The sequence below is a fragment of the Clavelina lepadiformis genome, chromosome 4 (assembly GCF_947623445.1).
Source record: "Clavelina lepadiformis chromosome 4, kaClaLepa1.1, whole genome shotgun sequence".
Taxonomy (NCBI): domain Eukaryota; kingdom Metazoa; phylum Chordata; class Ascidiacea; order Aplousobranchia; family Clavelinidae; genus Clavelina; species Clavelina lepadiformis.
Window position 1 is genome coordinate 6,236,945 of NC_135243.1, and position 22,545 is coordinate 6,259,489.

Consider the following 22,545-nt stretch of genomic DNA (forward strand, 5'->3'; position numbering starts at 1 on the left):
AACGTTAATTAATCGACTTTGTTTATACGGTTTTAGTTACCTTGTTTTTTCACGTGTTTCACATTTTTTTTTCTCTTAAAATCTCACTGTGCGACAGCCATGAAAGGTCTACTTAGATTAATGTTTACTGCGCCTCGTTTTCAAAGCTGTTTCTAGTTTTGGTAAAGACCGCTACAAACATGACGGATTACATGTATTTTTGAACCTAACCTAGATCAGTCATGGAAGGTACAGGTATGTTAGCTCGCATGCTAAGCGAATCATCAGCTTCTTGTAACCTAATCGAATGATTTTAACTTGTTACTTCCGGATTATTTAATCTCGCAATTAATTAATCACGCTTTGCACCTCCTATAGCTCATATCATATCCGGATGTCGAACGTATGTCATAATTATTGCCCGTAACTGGACTTATTTCTGATATTGCTTTTTGGGAAATGTGCGCCAGTTTATTTGTAATGCGACTTGTTTATCACCTTTTTTGTCAATTTTTCGCTTTCTGAAAGTAAGATATCGTGTTACTTGTGTATAGTAAACAGGTGAACAGGTGCAAATGGTGTATTTTTAACAGTTTCTACCTGGCCTAATATCGCCAGTTTATCTTTTCAACGTACTAAGTCTTAGGAATGCAGCTCTATCTAAACTATAATGCCAATAATCCTAAGCCCCTGCTTAACGTCCTTTTCATATTCAGCCTGGGGCGCTTTACAGTTTGTGATTTATTGGAAAACTTCCTTAACTCTTTTCGATCGCTTTAACCCTAAAGTACGAGTTTGGATAGGATATATCCCAAGCTATTTTGCTTCACGGTTTTGTGCGGGTTATTTTTTTGATTTTTTGTGACATACGCTCTCTAATAAATTTGTTACTTTTTTTGCTAAAGGTTAAAGAAACCTGAATTGGCGCGGTGTCTCTGGAGCGCATGGAGGACAAATACGTGACGTAAGTAGTTTCTGATAAAAATAGGTTAACTATTTGCTTATACCTGTGAAATAGTAACGCAAATCATGTCACGAAAAAACTTTAACTTCAAACGTTCTCATAAAACACGTTAATTGACAAAGGAGGAGAATTCGCTGTTGCAAACGCAAAAACGAATAACGGAAACCTGGTTTTACTTTCGTAAGAAAAACCTGAAGCTTTCATCTGACATTTCATTCTCTCAGTTTGACATTTTGGTCGTGCCTTTTCAGCAGGTACGACGAAATAAGAAGTTTACAAACTTTCTACAAGACGCACCTGTACAAAGACCATGCTAAATTAACCACAGATCAACCTTCTCCAAACCGCCTGCATCTATTATTGTCGTCGTAAGCCGAACTCCAAATAACAGAGGTTTAATTACGAGGTTGCGTTTCAGGCCTTCTGTCGATTTACGATAATACGGTTAATTTCACAGCTTAAATTGCTTTATTTACATGTTGGTTATTAGCGCAAGGAACGTGTTAAATTTCCAACGTGGAGCAGCTTTAAAAGGCAGCTGTTGTTATGCTTAACAGCAACTTTACTTCTCCTGACGTGCAATCCTGTTTGCTGACGCGCAGTTTACGTGCTGACCTTTGCCTCCATAAGCAAGTAAGCGTCAGGAAAAGGTGTTTTGCTGTACCCACTGTGAGCATAACAAAGAGCATTATGGGTAAAAAGACAAAAGAGATGTCAAGAATTTGCAGAAATACAAATATTTACGGAAAAGATTCGAACCATCGGGTCCTATACGGAATTACGGAGATTTTAATTGCGTATCACATATAGAAACAGATTTTCGTGCATCGTCCATCTCGTCCATTACTCGGCTCAGTTACAATAACTGTCTATTATCCACAGTTACGGTTCGTGTTGCAGTATTTCGGAAATTTAGATTTTTGTTAAGACGGAAAAAATGTCATTTTATTTCATTGAAATTCCCTCGGTTTTTGTCATCGTAATTTTGTCTGAAATTACTGCCATTAACAAAGCACTGGTTTTCTTAGAAATGTAGAATGTAATGTTAATAGACGGAACCTTACTTATCGACATACGTGTCATCTTTAATTTCCGTACGATACAGAAAAGTTGAGCTATAGTTTGGGAATCGTAATGAAACTTGCGATAATTTGACCATTAATTCATTTCGCGACCATCTTCTGGCGTCTTCGAAACATTTATCAGTTTCTGGGACTGATATCTTTAAGTCTCTTCGCCATATTTGGAAGAAACCCTTTCTGACGGACAGACTGCTTCTCTTTTTATTACCTTGTCAGCAAGTTTTAACAAAAATCCTGACCGAACTCAATATCTTATTGTGTGATGTGAAACTGTCCTCTTTAAATGGTTTACCCCCTCACGTCACAATGATATGTTTGTGACGGAACAGTAGGGATTTTGTTTCGTGTCAAGTCCGATGCTGATAAGTCGACGTCCCTCATGTATATAGCCTGGTGTTGTTGTTTGAAGTGGTAAACATGAGCGTTATGGAAAAGTCATATCTGCCAATGAGGTCAATCAGAAAGCAGCTTTGAGATGGTGAGAGCACAGCAGGAGGCGTGCATTGAGTATGACGCCGCACGCATTGCAACGTGACCTTAGATTAAACAGAAACAAATAATGGCAGATACAAGTAATCACTGTCAACTATGTTCTAATGTTTTATGTGGAAACTATATACCCTTAATTTGGTGGTATTTCGGGTTATTGTCACAATTAGACTCTCTTTGGACCACACTTGCAATTATTGCTGCTTCTGATATGGCGTGATTTGCTTTTCAAGACATATAGTCATGTGATATGTTCTCACGAGTGAGGGTTTTTATGGTGTGCAAGTATACACTGTACTACAAAGAGCACTATATTGGGTGTTGTTGCATTTGCAGAAACCGCATTTAGCACGGATCTGCCAACGCTTTGTTTTTGAATTTAGTGAAGATGACGTATGAGCTACTGTTTTAATATTAATTTTTATCAAACGTTTGAGGGGTCACCGTGCTTATTTTTTTAATTGATTTTTTTGGTTTAAATTTAATCTTCGTCATTGATTTATGAACCAGGCATCGCTTATACTGTATTGACTTTCGCTTCTCGAATTTCTTCGGGAAATATACAATGTATAAAAGCTTTGCCGCAGTGGCCTAAACACCAGGATAAAATTAAAAATACATAAACGTTTTAATCGACCCGCCCTATCAGTGCACTTATTTCTACGCAGCGAGTTTACTCACGATAAGTTTAAAAGTTGTTTTGTTGGCAACTTAAAATGACGTACATTTCTAAGAGCTATTACCTTATTTAAAAAACATTATGCCGATAGCGGAGAAAAAGATGGGAAATGAATAATAAGCGTAGACTGAACTAAAAAAAAATATAACGAAATGTATTCTAAAAACAAATACTGGAAATACGTAATGCGTTGCAAAGACGTCGATGTTTTAGCTGAATTCAATAAGAATTTACGTCATTTGTGTGAAGTTCTTTGTTGCTTCAGTGGCATATAAATACATACGCGAGATATCTTGCAATCCATCGTGCCCAATAAACACAAAAAAACTGCCGAGTTGACAAGTAACAACGCTCAATTAGCTTTGATCAATTAGCAATTAGCATTGCGTTTCTTGAGTCTTGACCGTTAATTTAATTAACAGTTCTTAGCGTATCATCGAAAGGACATTTTACAGTCTACGTTTTAAGACTGATTTTAAGTAACAGACGAGTTATGTTTATTGCAATTGGCGATGCAGGGCCGACCACCACATGCATAGGTTGAAGCAGCTTGGATAGATATCAATATCACTAACATAGCTGGCACTCCCACACCACTCGATTTTTATCTCAGGAACCCGCGTTCGCTTATTTCACGCGGAACCAAGCTTGTAGGCATAATCCTTAGTATGTGGAAAACATGCGTGCGTGTGAATTTTCTTGCATATTTTACTTATCACTGCAAACTATGTAGTTCGCGTGTTACTTGTCCGGGAACAAGTGTCCTGTCATGGGAACAAGTGGGAGGAATTTGTTTAGCGGAAGCCGCCTCCTCGGACGCCCTTATCGTCAGCATAACATGCAAGTAATTAGGCCCATTCAGTTTTGTTTTTATTATGGTTTTCATGCAAATGCAGTGTTTACAATAGTATAACAAAATAATATGTGAATAACGAATGTGATACCCCTTAAAAAAATAAAATAAAAAAAAAATAGAGAGAAAACCACCGTGTAAACTACTGTAAAGTATGATATCAGGATCGATATTCTCTTTGCTTTTACAAAATTAAAACCACTGGAAAGTGATATGATATTTATTTACTCGGCCCTCTTCATTAATCACCCTTCGTTTTCTATTAAATGATCGATTGCGCCTGTCCTGACGCACTTACTCCAAAGTGGAGGTTGCCGTCTCATTCTAATATTCCTCTCTATTATTGGAAAGGACTTCTACATCACTCTAGAAATTAGAGAGGATAAATCGCTGCTAAAACTCTTACTTACTGCACAGGGAGTGCAGTCGCGTTGCATTAAACTGGAATTGAACGAAATAAAACTCGTACAAAAAATAATTTCGCATACTAATGCATACACAATTTACTGCTACGCTTTTAATATACGAGTGTCCGGCCATTAATCAAGAATGTTCGAATCGATTCGTTTTGATTGAAAATGTTATTTGTGAAACAGCAATCATGACAATGTCATTTTGATATTCCTTCCAGATCTTAATATATTGATTGCACTGCTGGCACATTCTTCCATGAGGTGTAACAAAAAATTATGATCTATACATTTAGATATATAAGTCGTCATCTTGATCTGTTGGTTGCACGTCGGCGTGTTCTTGTAAACTCCGCGTAGATCAATGAACGAATGAAAATTTTAGACGAAAAATAAATAATAACGTTCGATAACTGCAAGTTATATGTTGTAAAATACGTATTGTTTAAGCCCCGATAAATATTAGTCTGATTTTGTGTTTATTATTGCATCTGATTGTTTTAAGCGCTATATTTGTGATCACGGTATAGTCAGATCAGGAATCCATCATAAGCAAGCCAGGTTAGATTGTCGTTAAGCTTGGCGACTTGTTTATACCCAATTTGCGCATAACGTCTTGCTTTTCTGTTATGTATATACCGTATACGTCACTTAAGACAGACGCTGTTGCTTTGCATAAATACCAGAGATCAAAGAATAATTAAAATATTTCTTAAAAGGTGAAATTTTATGCGATAGTTGACGCAAACGTTGTCAGCTTTTTTATCTGGTGTTTACACATTTTGCTGCCATTGGCTCATCAACTTGCAAAAACCTATTGTATTTACACTGATGAAACGTTGATGTCCAATTTTTGTTTGAAATATAAGTGGAATTAGATCTCATTTCGACGAATCTTTGTCGTTTTGTTTGCAGTAACTGGGTATGGATTCGCGAGAGAAAACGACCGTTTATCCGTTTTAAGTCAGTCTTTATTAAACAAACTTATCTTGATTGGCTGCAGTCAGACCCTTTCAATCATGAGGCGCATAATTATATAAATTGCTTAAATGTTGGAGCGTGTCAAAGCGATGTTAGGGACACGCGCGGACCGTGTCTTGGATACACCGTCCCACCCGTGTGTGTATTTTCTGTCTTTTTTAATACAAGTTAAAATGCCACAGCAAGGTCAGCCATAGTAACATGAATGATCAGACTATGAAGTGACGATGGCTTTCAATTAAGCAGACAGTTTTATGATATGAAAGTGTTCAATATGTGAATTGACCTGTCTACTGTAGACTCTTCATGTAAAATTATGCGTGATTAACTTATTGTATGTATATTGTGCATATTTCTTGTTTCAGATGTGTTTCTTTCTGTACAATATGTGCTCTTTTATGAATACTGAATACTTTGAAAATAGTTAGGTTTGTTTTTAAACATGACTTATAAATTTACTATAAACGATTTGGGAATTTTTGGATTCTTAATCAATCCCAAGCAGTTTTATGTGGCTAAGATAAGGCTCTTAAACCAGATGTGATAGTGGTCTTAGTTTTTCCAGAACTTATGAAGTTCATAATTTTACATGTTTGTATAAAGATTAAGGTTATTACTGTATAAGTGTATGTTCATGCTAATTGCTAAGTCTAATATACGCATGTCAAAGGTAGGCTACATCGAAATGGTGTTTGCACTGAAAACTATCTTCAAACTTAATTATATGTCATCTTGAGAAATACCATTATTATATCCAATTATTGCTATGCGTATATTTATGTTACGCTATGCGTATATTTATGTTACGCTATGCGTATATTAACGTTATGTTCTTGGCTTTACAGCTTCACAATAATTTCTAATGGTTCGTAGAGTTCAAATGTCTTTCATATTTATGAATGAGGGTTGTGTGTAAGTTTTACTATGTTTTTGTATAATCAAAACTCAACAGTATTAGTATTAAAACGTTGCTCTGTGGCGCTGTCATGTTAGAAATTGTTGAAACCAATTGTCGTCTGATTGTTTTTTTTAGCGAAAAGAGAAATCTGGTTTGTTCTTCATGCGCCAAATGACATTTCATATAACAGCAATAGTTCTCCCAATGCGTAAATTGTAATTGTTGCGGTCATTGTCAAAATACCTATGGGAACACAGATCTTGTGACGTTGTGAACAGTGATTACCAAGTTGACCCTTTCTCCTTTGCCATGTTGTTGCAAAATTTCCCGTATTCGTCATTCAAATCAACAATAAATAAATTGCTTGTTGCTATTGATATTTAAAGAAGTTCAAATTGTGCTACCATATTTGCTGTGTTTTTTTTAAACTTATTATAATTTACAGAGTGACTTGCGTTTATGAAAAAGGTCATGTGCTAATAATTTCAATTCGCGATCTCTCCAGTTAAGCACGTGTGTACTCTGAAAGTAACATCACCAAATAGCTGAAACTCCACGAAATATAGGAGACGCAATGCTTGCGCACCGATGGGAAAAGAGCGTGCGTGCGAGAGCGCCGTGGCATGCCAATTTCCACAGGTCTGGAACGATTCATGTTTCATTGAGCAATTTGTAGTTTTGTGTCTAAGTCTGCTTTATCAAAGAATGGCCTCTTCATTGACCTCGCTCTCAATACCGTAGTCGTGGTTAAACAACGCCTCTCATCATCAAACGTTGACCTTTTTACCTTCAAAGCGTGTCGATGCGGATTGCAAGAACGCTTAAGTTTCGTATTAATCGCATCAACTTATTCGAGCAGTGACGAAATATTAAATTAACAATCCTTTTAACGTATAGTTTGAGTGAGGCTAGCTTGAGTGGTGCTGTCTTAAACAAAAACAATGGTTTATAGGTCTCAAATCTTTGTCTTTTTTTACACCTTTCTCCCTCGTTTTCTCTCACCCTACACAAATTCAGGAAGTTTTTATGGTGTCCCAACTTTGTTAGAGTTTCTACGCAAGGTCCTGCACTTGTCTTCTACTTAAAAATAGTCACATATCAAATGTTTTTGCCTAATGTAAAGAAGCTCTCACCTTCCGAAATAGAGTATCTACGTATACTAGATACTACGTAGTATCCTCAGGAGAAAGTCGCAAATTTCTGCGTAAACACGACGCCTGCAGTTAATGTAAACACATCCTGTTTAGATGGGTAATATAATTGACATCATCACCCCACGCTGGATGACGTGGAAGTAGCATCCGTCATCAATTGGAGAAGAAATCCTCCCGGGAGTATCTGGCCAATCTTTTCTTATCAACATTCTCGATTTAAATCTTTGAGTTTGCGGTACTGTTTATATCTGTATGAGGATAAGCATCACACCAAGCTTTCATGCTTACAGCTGTTTAATGGGATTTGTGAGTTTTTTGGCTTGGTTTGGTCTTACGCGATTGCAGATCGTGAGACTTCTACGTCCCCCTGAAGGGATTAGCTTGTTTGTCGACTTCTTTGGTTTTCTTTTCAATGTGGTAAAAGAATTACTTCATAGTTGTAAATAATGAAATGGTAAATTTATGAGTCATTTGAATGCTTAACTTTCACATTTGGGCGTTGTTGGAAACAGAGAAATTGTTTAAAACAACCAAGATATTTGGTTAAGGTTTGTTGTGTTGTAACTATATTACAGTTCAATTAAATTAACGTTTTTCATTTAAAACTAAACAAACTTTTCGATTGAACGTATTAAATCTGCACTATATTTCATTAACTGTTGTCAAATACAGCGGGTTTAATTGAATGGTTGTCAAGTATTGACTGTAAGCTTTATTGATTCTTTTCGGCATGCTTTGTCCTGATTATCTAATAGAGTTTGAGAAGCTTTTTAGTTCTGTAATATTAAACAAAAGCTTGTTAGCTTGTTTTTTTTATAAACGGCGCGCGATTAGGAGTGGTCAAGTAATCTGAAAAGTGAGTTTTCTTGTCCACGTTGTGTCCGCCATGCTAAAGCTTTTTTGAATCAACCTTATTGCCTGAACTTACATGAAATCCTTTCTCTGTTTTCTCAAAGCGACACGAGTCTAATTGAATTGAGGATTGACAGGTTGATATTTGTACAATCCTTTTTAGGGCTTCTACAACAAAAATTATTGTGAATTTTATACATTTTACTCAATTACAGCGTTTCGATTGTTGTGGTTGATGTTGATTAAAAACCTTGTGTTTATATCCTAGTTTTGTCTTTGTTATCTTTAACCACCTCAGGAATTGAAATCCCATGTGAACTCGCAAGTTAAAGGAATGGCACATCGTATTCCAAGTAGACAAAAGCTCAAAACATGTAAGTTGGACCGCTACATGTCTGAAACAATAACCACCACCTATCTACGATTGCGCCGCTATTGTGTTCGTCCATGTTACTCTTGTAACGGCTCTATTCTCTCGCCTATTACCCCGGTGTAAGGTTTCGCTTGTACAACACGACGATACAAGAAAAGTTTCTGCTTCTAGGAGCTCAAATGATATTGATGTGTGTCGGCCTAGGGGGTGCTGATACATCTGTACATGTATCCACTTTCTTAGTATTTGTACCAGCTTATTGATGTAACAACAAAGCCTATTCCGCTTGATTACAAGCTGGCGATAGTCGGTATCAAACGCACAAGCGAAATCTGAGAGTTGAACGCGATTGTAGCGACATACCGCTATCCTGTAATTGCCATCACGACTAAACACTGTGTATAAAAGACAAGGAAAGGAGGCCAGTATTGGCATAGGGTGTAGGATTTCGTGTTGGAAATAGCTCCGTGGCTATTTCGGTTTGGAAATTGGTTTTATCTTTAGGGTCGTTTCTTTTTTCTTTGGACCCAATCCACTTCCAAACGGTGTACCTGTGTAATTATCGTGTTTACTTTATTGTTAATTGACCGACCGTTTGACTGGTAACCATTATATGAGAAGGTAAAATGATGTTAACATTACCTGTGCGGCAAATTAATGGAAAGAGAAGTTTTCTTATAAAATGAATGTATTTATTAGAAGCGCTAACTTGAAACAAATAACACTAGTCGGGATTCCTGTGTTCTATTTATCAAACACAAAATAAATTTCAATTATCAGTTGTTTTGTCTCGGAACCAGCTGTAATAGCCATCAAGCATATATCCTAGAAAATGTCAACAATGCAGTTCCCTGATACAAGCATGTAATTGTTATCTATATCACAAAACATCAATATAATGCTCTATAGGCTCAAGTTTTAGACAAAACATTGGTCAAGTCTTTTTTCTTATTGTACGTTGTTTCCAAGTTATTATTATCGATTGAGGAAATCTTTATTTATTTATTATCAACTTTACTTGTGAACGTAAACGCTGGTTTACTCAAAAGTTTTCAACGGTGGAAGGTTGTTCTATTTTTGGTAGTATGACTGCGTAAATCAGGGATGTCCAACCTTTTATTATAGTGGGCCGCATTGTCACTTGAAATAATTGAATGGGCCGCAAAACCTATTAAATTTCAAGAAAAATGGGTACATAAAGTACATACTTTTGGAGTGAAAATGACTAGCGGGCCGCACAAAAATCTCAGGCGGGCCGCAGGTTGGACAGCCCTGGCGTAAATGGTAACCGTGTTTAGATTGTTGCTTACGTGTACCTGATCACGTGTCCCAAATATGTTATTTACAATATCGATTTTCCACAGTTGCTGTCATAATCATAATTGTTTCTGGCTGTTGTTGTCGATTGAAAATACAACGCTTGGATGACAGACACACGAACGCTGTTCAATTAACGACTCATGTAAAATTGTCTTGTCTGACCCCCTTTGACGTGAAATGAAAATTTGTTCTCCCTTGTCGCCGAGAATGTTGCCGTAATTCGTATGTCATGTACCGACGTATCAATTTACCTATAACCTCCGTGTATACAAAACATAGGTTTGTTCATACCAGCTTTTGTGGGATCCTTGCGGACGCTGAGGGTTTTCAAGCCTACCAGGGCGTAGGTACGCGTGTTTTTCCTTGTTAGATTGCTGATTCACCTCTTGTTTACTCCTTTTCTCTCTGCTTTGGTTGGGACCCGTAACCAGCAGCTCGTGATGACGTGGTTCTGACGTCATTTTATTCAGTGTTGGTATAACTTTTAATTGGCAGGCCTCTGTATCATGTATTTGTGTTATAGCTTTCTGGAGAATGTCACATTGTCCAAAGAAAAATGGCCGAAAACAGTTTGCTCAGTTGAATTTATATCACAGGAATATGGTCTGTCTTGACCTGAGGAAGACGTAACTTGTTTGGACCGAATCGGATCTTCATGACAGCGCTTTAAAATTCTGCGAAATTTAAACGAAAATTCTTCACTGGGACAACAAAGATTCGTTAATCGCTTCAGGTATTGCCTTTCCGGGCAGCCTTCGAATAAATATTTTTCGCGTCTGACCAACTTGTATTGAATAATTCAATGACAAGCTGTTATTTAGTCATAACATCACTGCCTCGTGTAATTCGACGTTAATGCTTAATGCCATTTATAATTCATCAAATTGCTGCAGTGTTTTTATAAACAGTCAGCGGCGCACGCCATACGTCTCGTGCATTATCTGGACCCGTCTCGCTCCACAGACCTTGAACCCTTCCTTTCTGTATGTCTGGATTACAAACGTGGTTACCATTTTGTATATCGCTCGCATAAACAAGCCTGAAATTGAACTCTAGCTTTTGATCTCTGTATACGTCAGAATCACTTCCGATAGCTTTCCTCTGACGAAAATGCACTGCTGTTGAAACGCGGAAACACGTTTTCGTTTTTCCGGGCCACGGAAATTGTTTTCAAGCGAGGCGCTGTCAAGTTACGACCAATTTAATATTAACTCTGCATACTCACTGAGCAGACCATCAGAAACCTTACGTTTAAAGGTGAAACGCATAAACAGAATAAAATCGAAGTGTCGCCTGTTTGCACGTTAACATCGGGTGCCCGTTAGTGAGATTCCTATGATAAAACCTACCGTCGGTCCTGACTCTCACAATATCATACGACTGAGGGTTTTATGGCGCAGTACGCAATGACGTCGTTATAAAAGTATACTGAATGAAATCAACGGTTTTCGAGTATGTTATAAATTATGATCTTTAATTCATCTTATTGCCAATTGCTGTTTCACACACAACGACATTGTCTTTTCTTTTTTATCCTTTTTTCTCCATAAACCGTATGTTTATAGAATAGGGTTAAGATTTGGGTTGATTTGCAAAAAAGCTTAAGTCTAGTTCACCGAGTTCCCTGCAATACGACGCTAATAAATAATCATATATTTAGCCCGAACATTTATCAGTGTTTTGTCATCATGGTACGCACGATTGGAAAGGTTTCTTCACGTAGCCGAGATCCATGACAGAGAGTATGTCACAGCAAAGATTATTCAACTTTTTGCTTTTAACGTTAGTCGTTTGCGTTTTTAGCAATACCTTTTCGACGATAGATAGGTGTAGGTTTCGTCTATCAAAGCATTTACACCCCTTCAAAACAAATGTTAACAGTTTTGGGGTAAAAAAGCACATTTTTATCCCTTATCTGGTTAATAGGTGATGCGCAGTAACCTCCGTGTTAACTTACGCGTTGCCAAAGCTACGTTACTACGAGTACAACAAAGGCAAACCGCCTTCAAAACCAACATCCTACTTTGACAAAGCCAGTTTAACCAAAGTGTAATTAACGGTAGCTAGACCTTTGTCATTTGTGTGTAACTAGGCGTCGGAATTTCTGGCCTTTTTCCCACTCAATTTGATGTAGGTAGACCGAGAAAATACACATTTTGTTTCGTGTGCTAATTGTTTGGTGACTCAAGTACTAAACGCACTAAATACTGATTACGCAACTTTTAAAAACTTGACGGTTGTTTGTCTTACATTTGTGAAAGGCTGTGTGGAGTGTATGGGGTCACACAAATTCTATATGGTCGACTACAACGATTTCCGCGACATAATCGTTCGAGCAATATTGAAATTGTCAAACTTCGGAAAGCGTAACGCGCTTGTTATACTTTTCTATTCATTCATGGGCAAAAAGCTAACAATAATTTTAAGGCGAACCGCTTGTTCTTTTAGCAATTTTTTTCCCTTCAAGGAGAATGATGAATCGATGCTCTTGTTTGACAGTACATGAACCATACTAGCTGGTGATGATGGTCTTTGTCATTGGCACGATTAGTTGAACGAACATAACACATTTTAAGCTCGTTCGTTTGCCCTAACATCACGTACATTATCACCAGTATAGTCAATAGTTAACGCCTGACACAAACCCAAACTATTTGCGCTATTTCGGTCTTATTTTTGCACTCCCGATTAATATTTAAACTGTGAATTACGAAATTTCCTCTGGTGTTTGCAGTATTTTGTATATGCGTATTAGAATAGGTGTAATTTTAAGAATTGTTTTGCCATTTTATTATAGCTTCCATTAATTATTGTAGAATATTGAATTATTTAGTACTTTGTTATCTACTATCAAAATTTTGAAAGCAGTTACCACTTACTTCTTCACAAAAAAGTCGTATGGCTTTTTTTGCGCTGTCGCTATCGCAAATCACCGTCACTTATTATTTATGTCGTCACGATGAGTGCCACTTCACGAAGCCATAGCGATACCTAGCGGATTCATTCTTCTTGCACAATTATAATTTAGTAATGGAGTTGCATGAAGGTGTTCCATGTTTTACAACTCATCACCTTATGAGGTGTGGTACTACCATTGCTGTATACTTGATAGCTGTAGCTTTTTTTGTTGATTGTCTTCTTGAGACAGATGTTACAGTAATTGATATAATCAATAACATCTCTGTTATTGTTTGTCTGTCGTGATTTTTTTCAAACGCAACTTTCTTTTTTCTGGACAACTTTGCTAAAATGATACCTATAAAGTTTTTTCACTCAGACCCAGGAAGAAACACCAACTACAACGTGTTTACTTAACCCGTCTTTGGCCCAGACAAGCGTGTTAAAATATATGCTTTTACTGCGAAAATTCGCACCTCGGTAACGACAGATCAGTTTCAGTTTACTTAAAAACAACGAGTTTTAATTGTAAGAAAGCCCTCCTTGCTCTTGTTACATGCCTGGCTAAAACGTGTCGTTTTTCTTTTCTTGATGAGAAACCTTAGGCTTTACTCGTTGCTAATACGTTTTAACTGACATCTAAAACTCGTACGGTTATGCTAGATTGAATTTTGTGGTCTCAGTGTACCTTGTAGACACAAACAAGTTTGTCCTTCCAGTGCCATCGACGCAATAAAAGGCCCCGGTGACAAACACCCCGAGATATTTTGACTCTTGAGTCGTCATAGAGTGTAGATTTGTTACACTGGTTTTGGTCACAGACGGTGCCATTCCTTCACGACCGAGGTTTCCTGGACAGAACCAAAAATGCGTAAAGTTCAGATTAGTTTGAAAGTGGCCTGAATCATTTAGCCCTTGTTGATTTGTCCAGACCGTGTGTATTTCTTGCCTATCTCGGAATACATAGCTGTCATCGTAGGAATGCAATTTTAACCGGTGGTTCGGGTTACGGCGGTTACAGCTAATCCCGTATACACGATCCGGATAATACCTCAGATTTCTGGACTAAACCGTTTTAGATTACCGCCGTGGACAGTTTGTTCTTTCTTATTTGGAGTATGACAAAATATGGGAAACCGCGTGTCGCGAAATTTACCTTTGGCTTAACTACAGGGAAAAATTCAATGTTTAATGGATTATTGAGTGGTTGATGGTAGCAAAGTCGTTTACCTAATGACCCAGATAGTTTGCAAAAGTATCGCTTGGTAAATAGGCTACTCAGCATGTGAGGAATATTGTGACGTGGTCAAGTTTGTTGTGCCTTCATTACTGCTAAATCATGCGGGTTTTTGATGAATGTCAATTTCATATCTCTTGTTATGACCTTACAGTTATAATCTTGTCACTTGGTTTTTACTGACTTTCATGTTAGTCGACTATTTCTGGCAATTGTATTAAGACAGAGCTATAACTTAACACAACATCAGATTTTGCACAAACATATACCGGAAATTACCAACAACAAAACGTAACCACAAAGACGACGGCAGCGACCAGTAGCGTATATAAGCACTCACAGCGACAGTGCATCTTTAAGGCCATTGATCTCCTAATACCTGTGTTGATTGCAGGCGGTGCATGTTGCGTTAGTTGATGTTAACGTATTTGCGCTTCGAACGTGCACATACGAATTTCCTTCTGGCTTAGATCTCGTAGATCACCAGCAAGCGCTAGCAGTCGTAGCTCACGATTCGACCTGGCTGCGAAAACTTCATCACAGTTAGGCGAGTCACGAAGTTTCCTTTCGCCCTGTCGCTTATAACACGATGTTCCTCCTACCGCCTACATCGTGTCGCTCAAAACGACTACGGTCCTCGTAAATAACAACATAACCGCTTCCTTTACATGGCGGCATCGAGCGTTTATGGCGATGCAGATACGGTTTATACATCCGTTGAATAGTGCAGCACTGGCACATAACGTTATCTTGCTCATTTGGCGTCCCAGCCAGCCGAGATCCTGGCCGTTTAGAGCAGCAATAGTTTGCACGTAGGAGTAGGCTACGCCGAGCCCACAAGAGCGAAATACTGAAAGTACAGTTAACAGAGGTGCGGTTTATGAAGTAATGTTAAGCTGTCGGCGTTTGGAAATATGAAAGTATCGGCAATTTTTGATCATGAAGATACCAGTGATTTTGAGCGAGTTACATGTACACTATGCTGCCAGGCAAGTGCGAGACTGCATTTTCTGTTAGTTTTCGACGAGATCACAGGAAAACTGTTGAAATGCTTTTGCGAAGCATTACATTACAAGCGTTACAATAATTTACGTTATATTACCTTACGAAGCATTGCTAGCGAACAGGTTTAATATCCAGTTTGATACAAATTTGTGTATACAGTATACACAACATATGTTATTTTCACATGTCTGTGTCCCATTATTTGTTTATTTACGATGTGAAAACATAAATGTTTATGTAACACTTGCCTAAATTTACAAAACCTGCCGTAGCTGGCACAAAGGAAACTGTGAAACAGAATATTCACGTAACTTTTTCCGGTACGAGGCGGAGGCCCATGGCGAATACGAAGACCGGAGCCCTTTGTGCTGCAGTGATTAGTAATCACCAGTGCTGGTGGCGTACCCTCGTTGCATAACTGTCGATACGTCGCCTGTACATGCATGTAATGTTGTTAATTATGTTCGAAGGTTTCAAAGGAAATGACGAATTAACCAGCGTTTGCGGAAACCGTTCTGCCTTCTATGAACGCCTAATATTTTGCTCTTTGGTTTAATGCACGCTGTGTATGTTGCCATTAGACGCTGTTTCCAGCGAAAATTCATTTTTATATTCCTATGTTTATTATAGTGAGTTAAAATTGCTGTGGTAATGTGGAGATGCATTTGTAGAACCCGGATTTGGTGCTACCCAAGGCAGGCTACCTCACGTGTATTGTTGCGGCAAGGATAGTAAATTTTGCTCCTCAAGTAAATTTTTACAAATTCTTGTATACGAAGTTGCCAAACATCAACTATACGATGCTCAATGGGCTGTTCGCAAACTATTCGGTAACTTTAAAAACGCGTTAGCGGCAATGTTGTGTCGGAAGCCTGTCGATGATTGCGAAAATATCATAGGAAATAGCGTGGCTGTGCTATGCGTAATTTGTAATTTGAAGCTTAGTACGTGCTCTCTCACGCTGCTACTGTACTCAACGTTGATTACGGACGTTGAATTGCTGCTTTGAATTGTAACTTATTGGAAAGATTTTTTGTTTGAGTGTTTGAGCAGTTGTTTTTGAATTGTGAAAGTGAGATTTTTCAACAGAATTAACCCATAAATTCTTTATGAGTAGTTCTTTATATATTACTATTGCGGAATGAGGTTTAAACAGACAGATTAAATTTTATAATTATAAAATTATGAGCCAAAATTACAAGTGTATGTAGTTCAAAACTACAATATTTTGTTGAAATGTTTCTATTTTTCAGTACACTATACAAAGAGACAAACAAGTCAATAAAGTTAAAGAAATATATCCATAAGAGTTGTCATAACGATAAAAAAGCGTCAGGCAGCAGGCCATCCCATTGTTACGTGAGCCAAGAAGCTTGTATTACGTAAAACGCAGTCTCGTTTCCATGCAAGTGCGCCTTGCCGTTTGCGCCATAGCACGACGCCGCAAAGCCATTGTATGCGAGGTCGCCTTGCTGGAAAAAGAAAAACGCAGCGCATCTAACGTAGTTGCTTTTGTCTGTGGAAGTATGTCGACAACCATTTATTAAATCGTCGTGGGCATTTTCTCGCTGTCCGAATCGACAAGCGATTGATATGCAGGTCTTCCTTAGCCAGATTAAGCAGGTGCTGTTTTTGCGTGGTCGGCTTAATAAACAGGGTTTCTCTCAAAGTATCAGCTTGGTATAGCCGCGGTAATATTGACAATGGTACAACGGCTAACTAGTAGCGATTAGCATTTGGACAGTTACTTGTTTACACGCAGTCAGATTTGTTGTTTTTATAGTATGTGTGGCGAGAAGAGTCTTAATGTCGTCGTTTTTTTGTGTTGCAAATTGAAAATGAAAAATGCTTTATACCCATTTCAGCTTATTTCAACAATGTTGAAATGTTGTTTGCCATATAAAGTTCAAAATAGCAATTTTTACCCAGAACTTAACATTGGTCGACTTTGAAAGTATTTGCAAATGTAAGTGTGATCTTAAAACACTATTTTATTAACACCGTATACAATTTTCATAACTGTTCTTTGCAGATTTAGGGTGCTTTGTGATGCTTTTATTGTAAGCGAAATTTAGTAAGTTAACCGTCCTAGTCTTATTTCCTGATCAAGTTCATAATTAACCGCGAAAATGTCTTACTTGTCCTATCCACCATTTCCACACAACAACGGTCTTGCAAGACGGGCCATGGTAACTACTTCACCGGTAAATGATTCATAGTCGTTGGTTAGCAATAGTTATTGACTGCAGTATTAACGTTGAATTTTTTTTGGTTATATTTTTGTTGAATTTTGCCGTTTTGCTTGTTTTTCATTAACGTGGTTTATAATTATGTTTACGTAATTGATTGTAATATTTTAATTAGTTGTTTCATTTAAATATATTGCATATTTTGAGTTAATGTTAATTTTTTTACATTTTCGTCAAACATTTTTGTGTGACGTTGCCATGGGCATGGGAGTATACCTCACGGGCATTTTATCACACCTTTCAGGCGAACGGCGCTGAAACTGATGCTAGATCGAGTCAATCTGGGCCCCGTGCGCCGGGAAACGCCTTTCCATTTATGGCAGATGCTCGCAATTTCTCCCCACGTATGCCCGACCTTGCGTCGGCTCTCTACGGCTTGCCATACAGCAACACGACAACTTCGGTCGGGAATGGGATATCGTCACTTTATCCAGGCTTGCCTCCGGGAATAGATCTCGCCACTCTGCAAACAACTTTGGTATGCGTTTTGTTCTGTTTCATAGCCAGTAAATTGTTATAATAAAATTTTGTTTATGTTTTGATTCGAATATACGATTACTTCAGTTTTAAACGTTTAACTTTTTGCATATCGCCTTTTAAATTCAACTATCCTTACAACAACATAAACGTATAATTCTTACCATTTGCAAGTTGCAATGGAAAATAAAAACACTCAAAAATTTTTATTAGTATTTTTACTTGCCCTTCTTTTACAACTGAAAACAACGTGGTGACATTATTTGAGGCCGTAAGGGACGAAATTATCAAAGCTGTTTATTACGTCACCGATTTCGTCGTTGCAGTAAGTCTTTGCTCTTGTATATGTTAGCGTAAGTCACAACGCAAACAGCATACAGCAGCCACAAACGTGAAGTATAATTACTAGGCGACAACTGTGCTTGCCTCTCGACGTTAAGTTGACTCAACAGTCAGCAGAGATTACCGGCCGCTCTTTGTTGATAAAAAGAAGGCGAGGATTAATCCTATCACACTCTGTCCTTAGATAATGCAAGCAATTATATGTTAATACCGAGCGAACGCGAATGACGGTAATAGAAGGACCATACGGACACAGCTTTGCGTAGTTTGAAATGTTGCGAATATTTGAAAAGTTACGTGATTAGTGCCTGGCCAAAAGTAGCAATAATATGGACTTAAATGTGGGCGCATGTCGCATAAACAGATACTTTTATATATAACACATTGCATAACACGAACAACCTACTGGTTTAGTTAATTTTCTCCACCCAACTTCGCATGTATTAATGCCAATTTGGAAAATTTGACAAAACATTTGACAGCTTGATAGACGTTTAGGATTTTTTGTGGTTTGGACTGCTATTCGCGTATGTAGTCATTCTTATCATCATTAGTATTGACAAAGATTTAGTAATGACATATTGCTTACTCATAATCAGGACTCTGTATGTTTTAAACGGTTCGCTTGGCATCCGCGTATCAAATATAAACACGCTTAATGCGTGTCACGTATGTTGCTTATTGTGCTCTAAAAAAACGTAACAGATTGTGGAATGAACCATGTACAAAAATATCGTTTTTGGCTCTTATCTGACCTTGTCCTAAGTTGATTAAAACGAAAATAACCACTATTCTTAACCTGTTCTCTATCAGATTGAAAACCCTCCATGATAAGCGCTGTTTGATTTAGTCCGGCTTTCTAGAAAAGGTCAACACATAATAACAGCTATCTTTATGATGAAACAAACAATTATACAAAAGCGCGATTTACGTCATTGGGCTTGAACGATCAATAATTAGGGGAAGACGTCTGATTTCCATTTTTACACAAGCCTAATAAATGCGCCTTGGTCTCAAAAATATAAACTTTAAAAAGTTATCAAGGACCGCCATGTGGCACAAAATGGCATTTTGTTCTACGTCTCGAAGCCAGTTTGATTGCACAGGAAAGCTAGTAAATTTAATTGGCCACTTGTCTCGAATCGAGGCTCGAAAGCATTCGCCATTTTCACACTGGCAATGGAATAATAGGTCTGATCCAGGATTTGTCTTAATCTACTGGAAGCTATACCAGTTTTGTTTCAGCACAATTTTAAACCCTTGCATTAAGCAACCGACACTTTTCTTTTACTACGTAACACGTTAGGCCCAAATTTTTAGTGTTGAATTTAAAAATATTCTTGTATCTTATTGCGCGCCTGGTCGTCTAAAAAACTGCCAGAACTAACTTAAATCAATATAAACAAAATAATCCAAGCAATCCAGTTCCAATACAACAATACAAGGAGGCTAAATACGCGACATAATTTCACCGTTTTTTGTTTGTGCTCTCAGAGCCGAATGGACCCAAAGGAGATTCCAGCAGCGTGGAGATGTGCACCCCCGCATCTTTATCCTTATGATCCGGCCCTTGCGTCACTTGTTTATCAAGGAGGGTAAGAAATTTTTACGTTTTTTGGTAATGTTTACCGGAAAACTGTAAAACCCTTGTTTGGTCATTCGCCTTCACTTATGTACTTACAACTCAAACACATTAACTCACATTAACTTTCTATTTGAGACTGTACGTTTGAGAAAACGTACGGGTAATCTTTCATCTTTTCATCATCTTTAATCTTTGTGTTTGGAAATATTGTTTTAGTTTTTCAACTGTTTATGAACATTTGAAAATGTTTTCATAGCTTAAATTCAATTAGTTCCTATTAGAGTATTAGACTTTTCATTCACAAGCATTAGAGCAATTTTGGTCAGCAATCGACGTCGGTTTTAGCTCTGTAGTTATGGCACAGACATATTATGTAATCGCTTGCCACCAGTAAATTGTAGCGCCGGTGTGCCTATTCAAGAAGCTGTGGCAATGTGGTATAATACAAAAACAGCATAACGCAGCACATGTATAGGAAGCCAAAGTTTAACGTTGCCTGTTGTTGTCACTCTCAAACCATAACCTGAATATTCTACATTTTGTTCCAACGTTTTTGAAAAACGCTTTGTTCAACATTTTAAGCGATACCCAATTACAATTAGTTATATTTCTGGACGAAGCCGTGGTCTTTGTATCCAAAAACTCTTTTTGTGTATTAGCGTACGATCACTCCAGAACTGGTTTTAGAGAGATTTTTGGTTTTGCGTGATTGATGTGGCTTTTGGGTATTTTGCTTGATTTGTAAAAACATGTGTTAAACGATGTTTTACGTTCATTGCCTCCATGTAAGCATGCACAAGTAGCAACAAAACTCATACTTGAGCTTTATAGGTAAACGTAGCCGTGACCCGAAAGGTTTGACATTTTTGCGACAGATCGGTTACATTCTACTCACATTTTAAGTGCCAGTTTGGGTTAGTGCACCCCGTGTCATTTATACTCACCACTTGACCTTGAACCGTTAAGGGATATTGACGTAACATGGTCACTTAATAAACCTATATGGAAAGCTATAGCTGCTTGTGGCCGTTACTTCTACGATTTCATGACTTGTTCGCTTAATTACCACATTTTGACAGATTTTCTCACTTCGTCCAGGCCACAGGGGTGGTCCCTGCGAGGGGTTTATTAGTAAGGGGTGTAAAGTTAACAAAAATATAACAAACTGATCGACCCTAGCACCGCTTAACTTTCACAAAGCTAATTTACCTCTGCTGCTGTGACCATAACTGACATCTCAATAAACCGAGTTTGTTGTTGTAAAAAGATTTGCATCGCGCTCACAATCGCCAATAGTTGGGTAGGACTGTCATACTTGGAGGGGTGCGGGGTGGCATGTTTACATCGCCAGTAACAGAAGTTGTCCATCGCACAAATTATCGCGCTCTGCTGACCTGAACAACTTGTTATTGGGTGTTAAGGACGAGCCAATAATTAGCTTGTAGGAAGCAGCAACTTACCAACTAATGTGTTGTCAAGTGCCATGTAAAGGCAACTTCCCGTGTTGGGCGGCCTCGTAACGTTATGTAATTCCAGAGTTGCACTCGGGTCGCAAAGCGGTCAGGAGGCGTAGGCTCATTTTGAAAACAAATCTTTAAGGGATTAGGACCCTTCTAAATACAACTGCACTTCACACATATTGATTACATGGAATTTTTTACCAATAAGCCTAGATGAATCTATTTAGGCCGACTTATTTTATAAGAAGTCATTTAATTTCTTGTGTTTTGCTTAATATTTTGCTTACGCTTCAACGCAAAATCAAGCACTCGCGCTGTTGCTGAAATACAAAGCTATTCGTCCCCGCGCTTAATAAGGCCATGACGCAGACATAATTCTATTGGATTGTGTTTAACATTTTCCAAATAGCACTACTGCTAGCAATGTATGAAATAATATGTTTTTTAATAAGTCAAAGTTAGTATGGCAAGTTTCAAGAAGAAAACTGTTCGTTGTCGCATCGTTATAATGCATGGATCGGTTGCGTATAGAAAGAACACGAGTAGTCGCGTCTATTATTAAATCAAGGGGAAGCGACATAAGATGCCTCACGTCGTGTGTTCGTATGACACGGTCGTGTTTCCGCAAAACATAGAACCGCACCATCCCTGTTGTACACATTCAGTGTGGCTCGAATTTGTTATGAAATGGTGTTGCTGAAACAATTGTGGGATGTGTAGCGGTTACAGCTATTTTTGTAATCTTTGGACGGTAGAGATAAGATGTTTATTCTTTTGTGCTGACGGCCTTGTATTGTGAGTCCTTTTTTCCAAGCTTCATTATTTTGTGTGACTTTCGGAACTCCCATTTTCCTTTTGCTGTATACGCTTGCACAATACTCGCGCTCGGTATTACTTTTCAATTACCCTCTGAAATAGTTATGATTTCGGTCGCATATATCGATCATGTAAATCATGTTTCCTTATTCCTTATGAAGGCTGATTCATCTTGGAAACAAATCTTTAAAAGCGCTCTTTTCATCACGAATATTTAACCATTGATGACGTCATGGTAGATATGTGCACACGCAACATGGTAGGGGTGCATGTGAATGTGGGTTGGCGAGGGTCGTCGGTCGAAACAATCGGATATGCAAAACACAATGGAGTGGCACTGCCGAGTTAGTCATACCGTTTCCACTTTGTTGTGTGCGTCGATCTTGTGAGAAAAAGGAATTTTGCCTATACTTGTTGCATTAAATTAGCCTTTTATTGAAAG

General features: G+C 38.0%; 1 protein-coding gene across 1 annotated transcript in view; it reads left to right on the forward strand.

The window, feature by feature from the left end:
- The first annotated feature begins 887 nt into the window (after window positions 1-887).
- The window catches only part of LOC143451952 (uncharacterized), a 31,589-nt gene continuing 9,931 nt past the window's right edge, over window positions 888-22,545 (forward strand). The window contains exons 1-4 of the mRNA XM_076952738.1: window positions 888-943; window positions 17,207-17,378; window positions 17,668-17,901; window positions 19,737-19,837. Coding sequence (XP_076808853.1) covers window positions 17,304-17,378; window positions 17,668-17,901; window positions 19,737-19,837 — 410 coding nt within the window. The 5' untranslated portion in view covers window positions 888-943; window positions 17,207-17,303. The remainder of the gene's footprint in view (window positions 944-17,206; window positions 17,379-17,667; window positions 17,902-19,736; window positions 19,838-22,545) is intronic.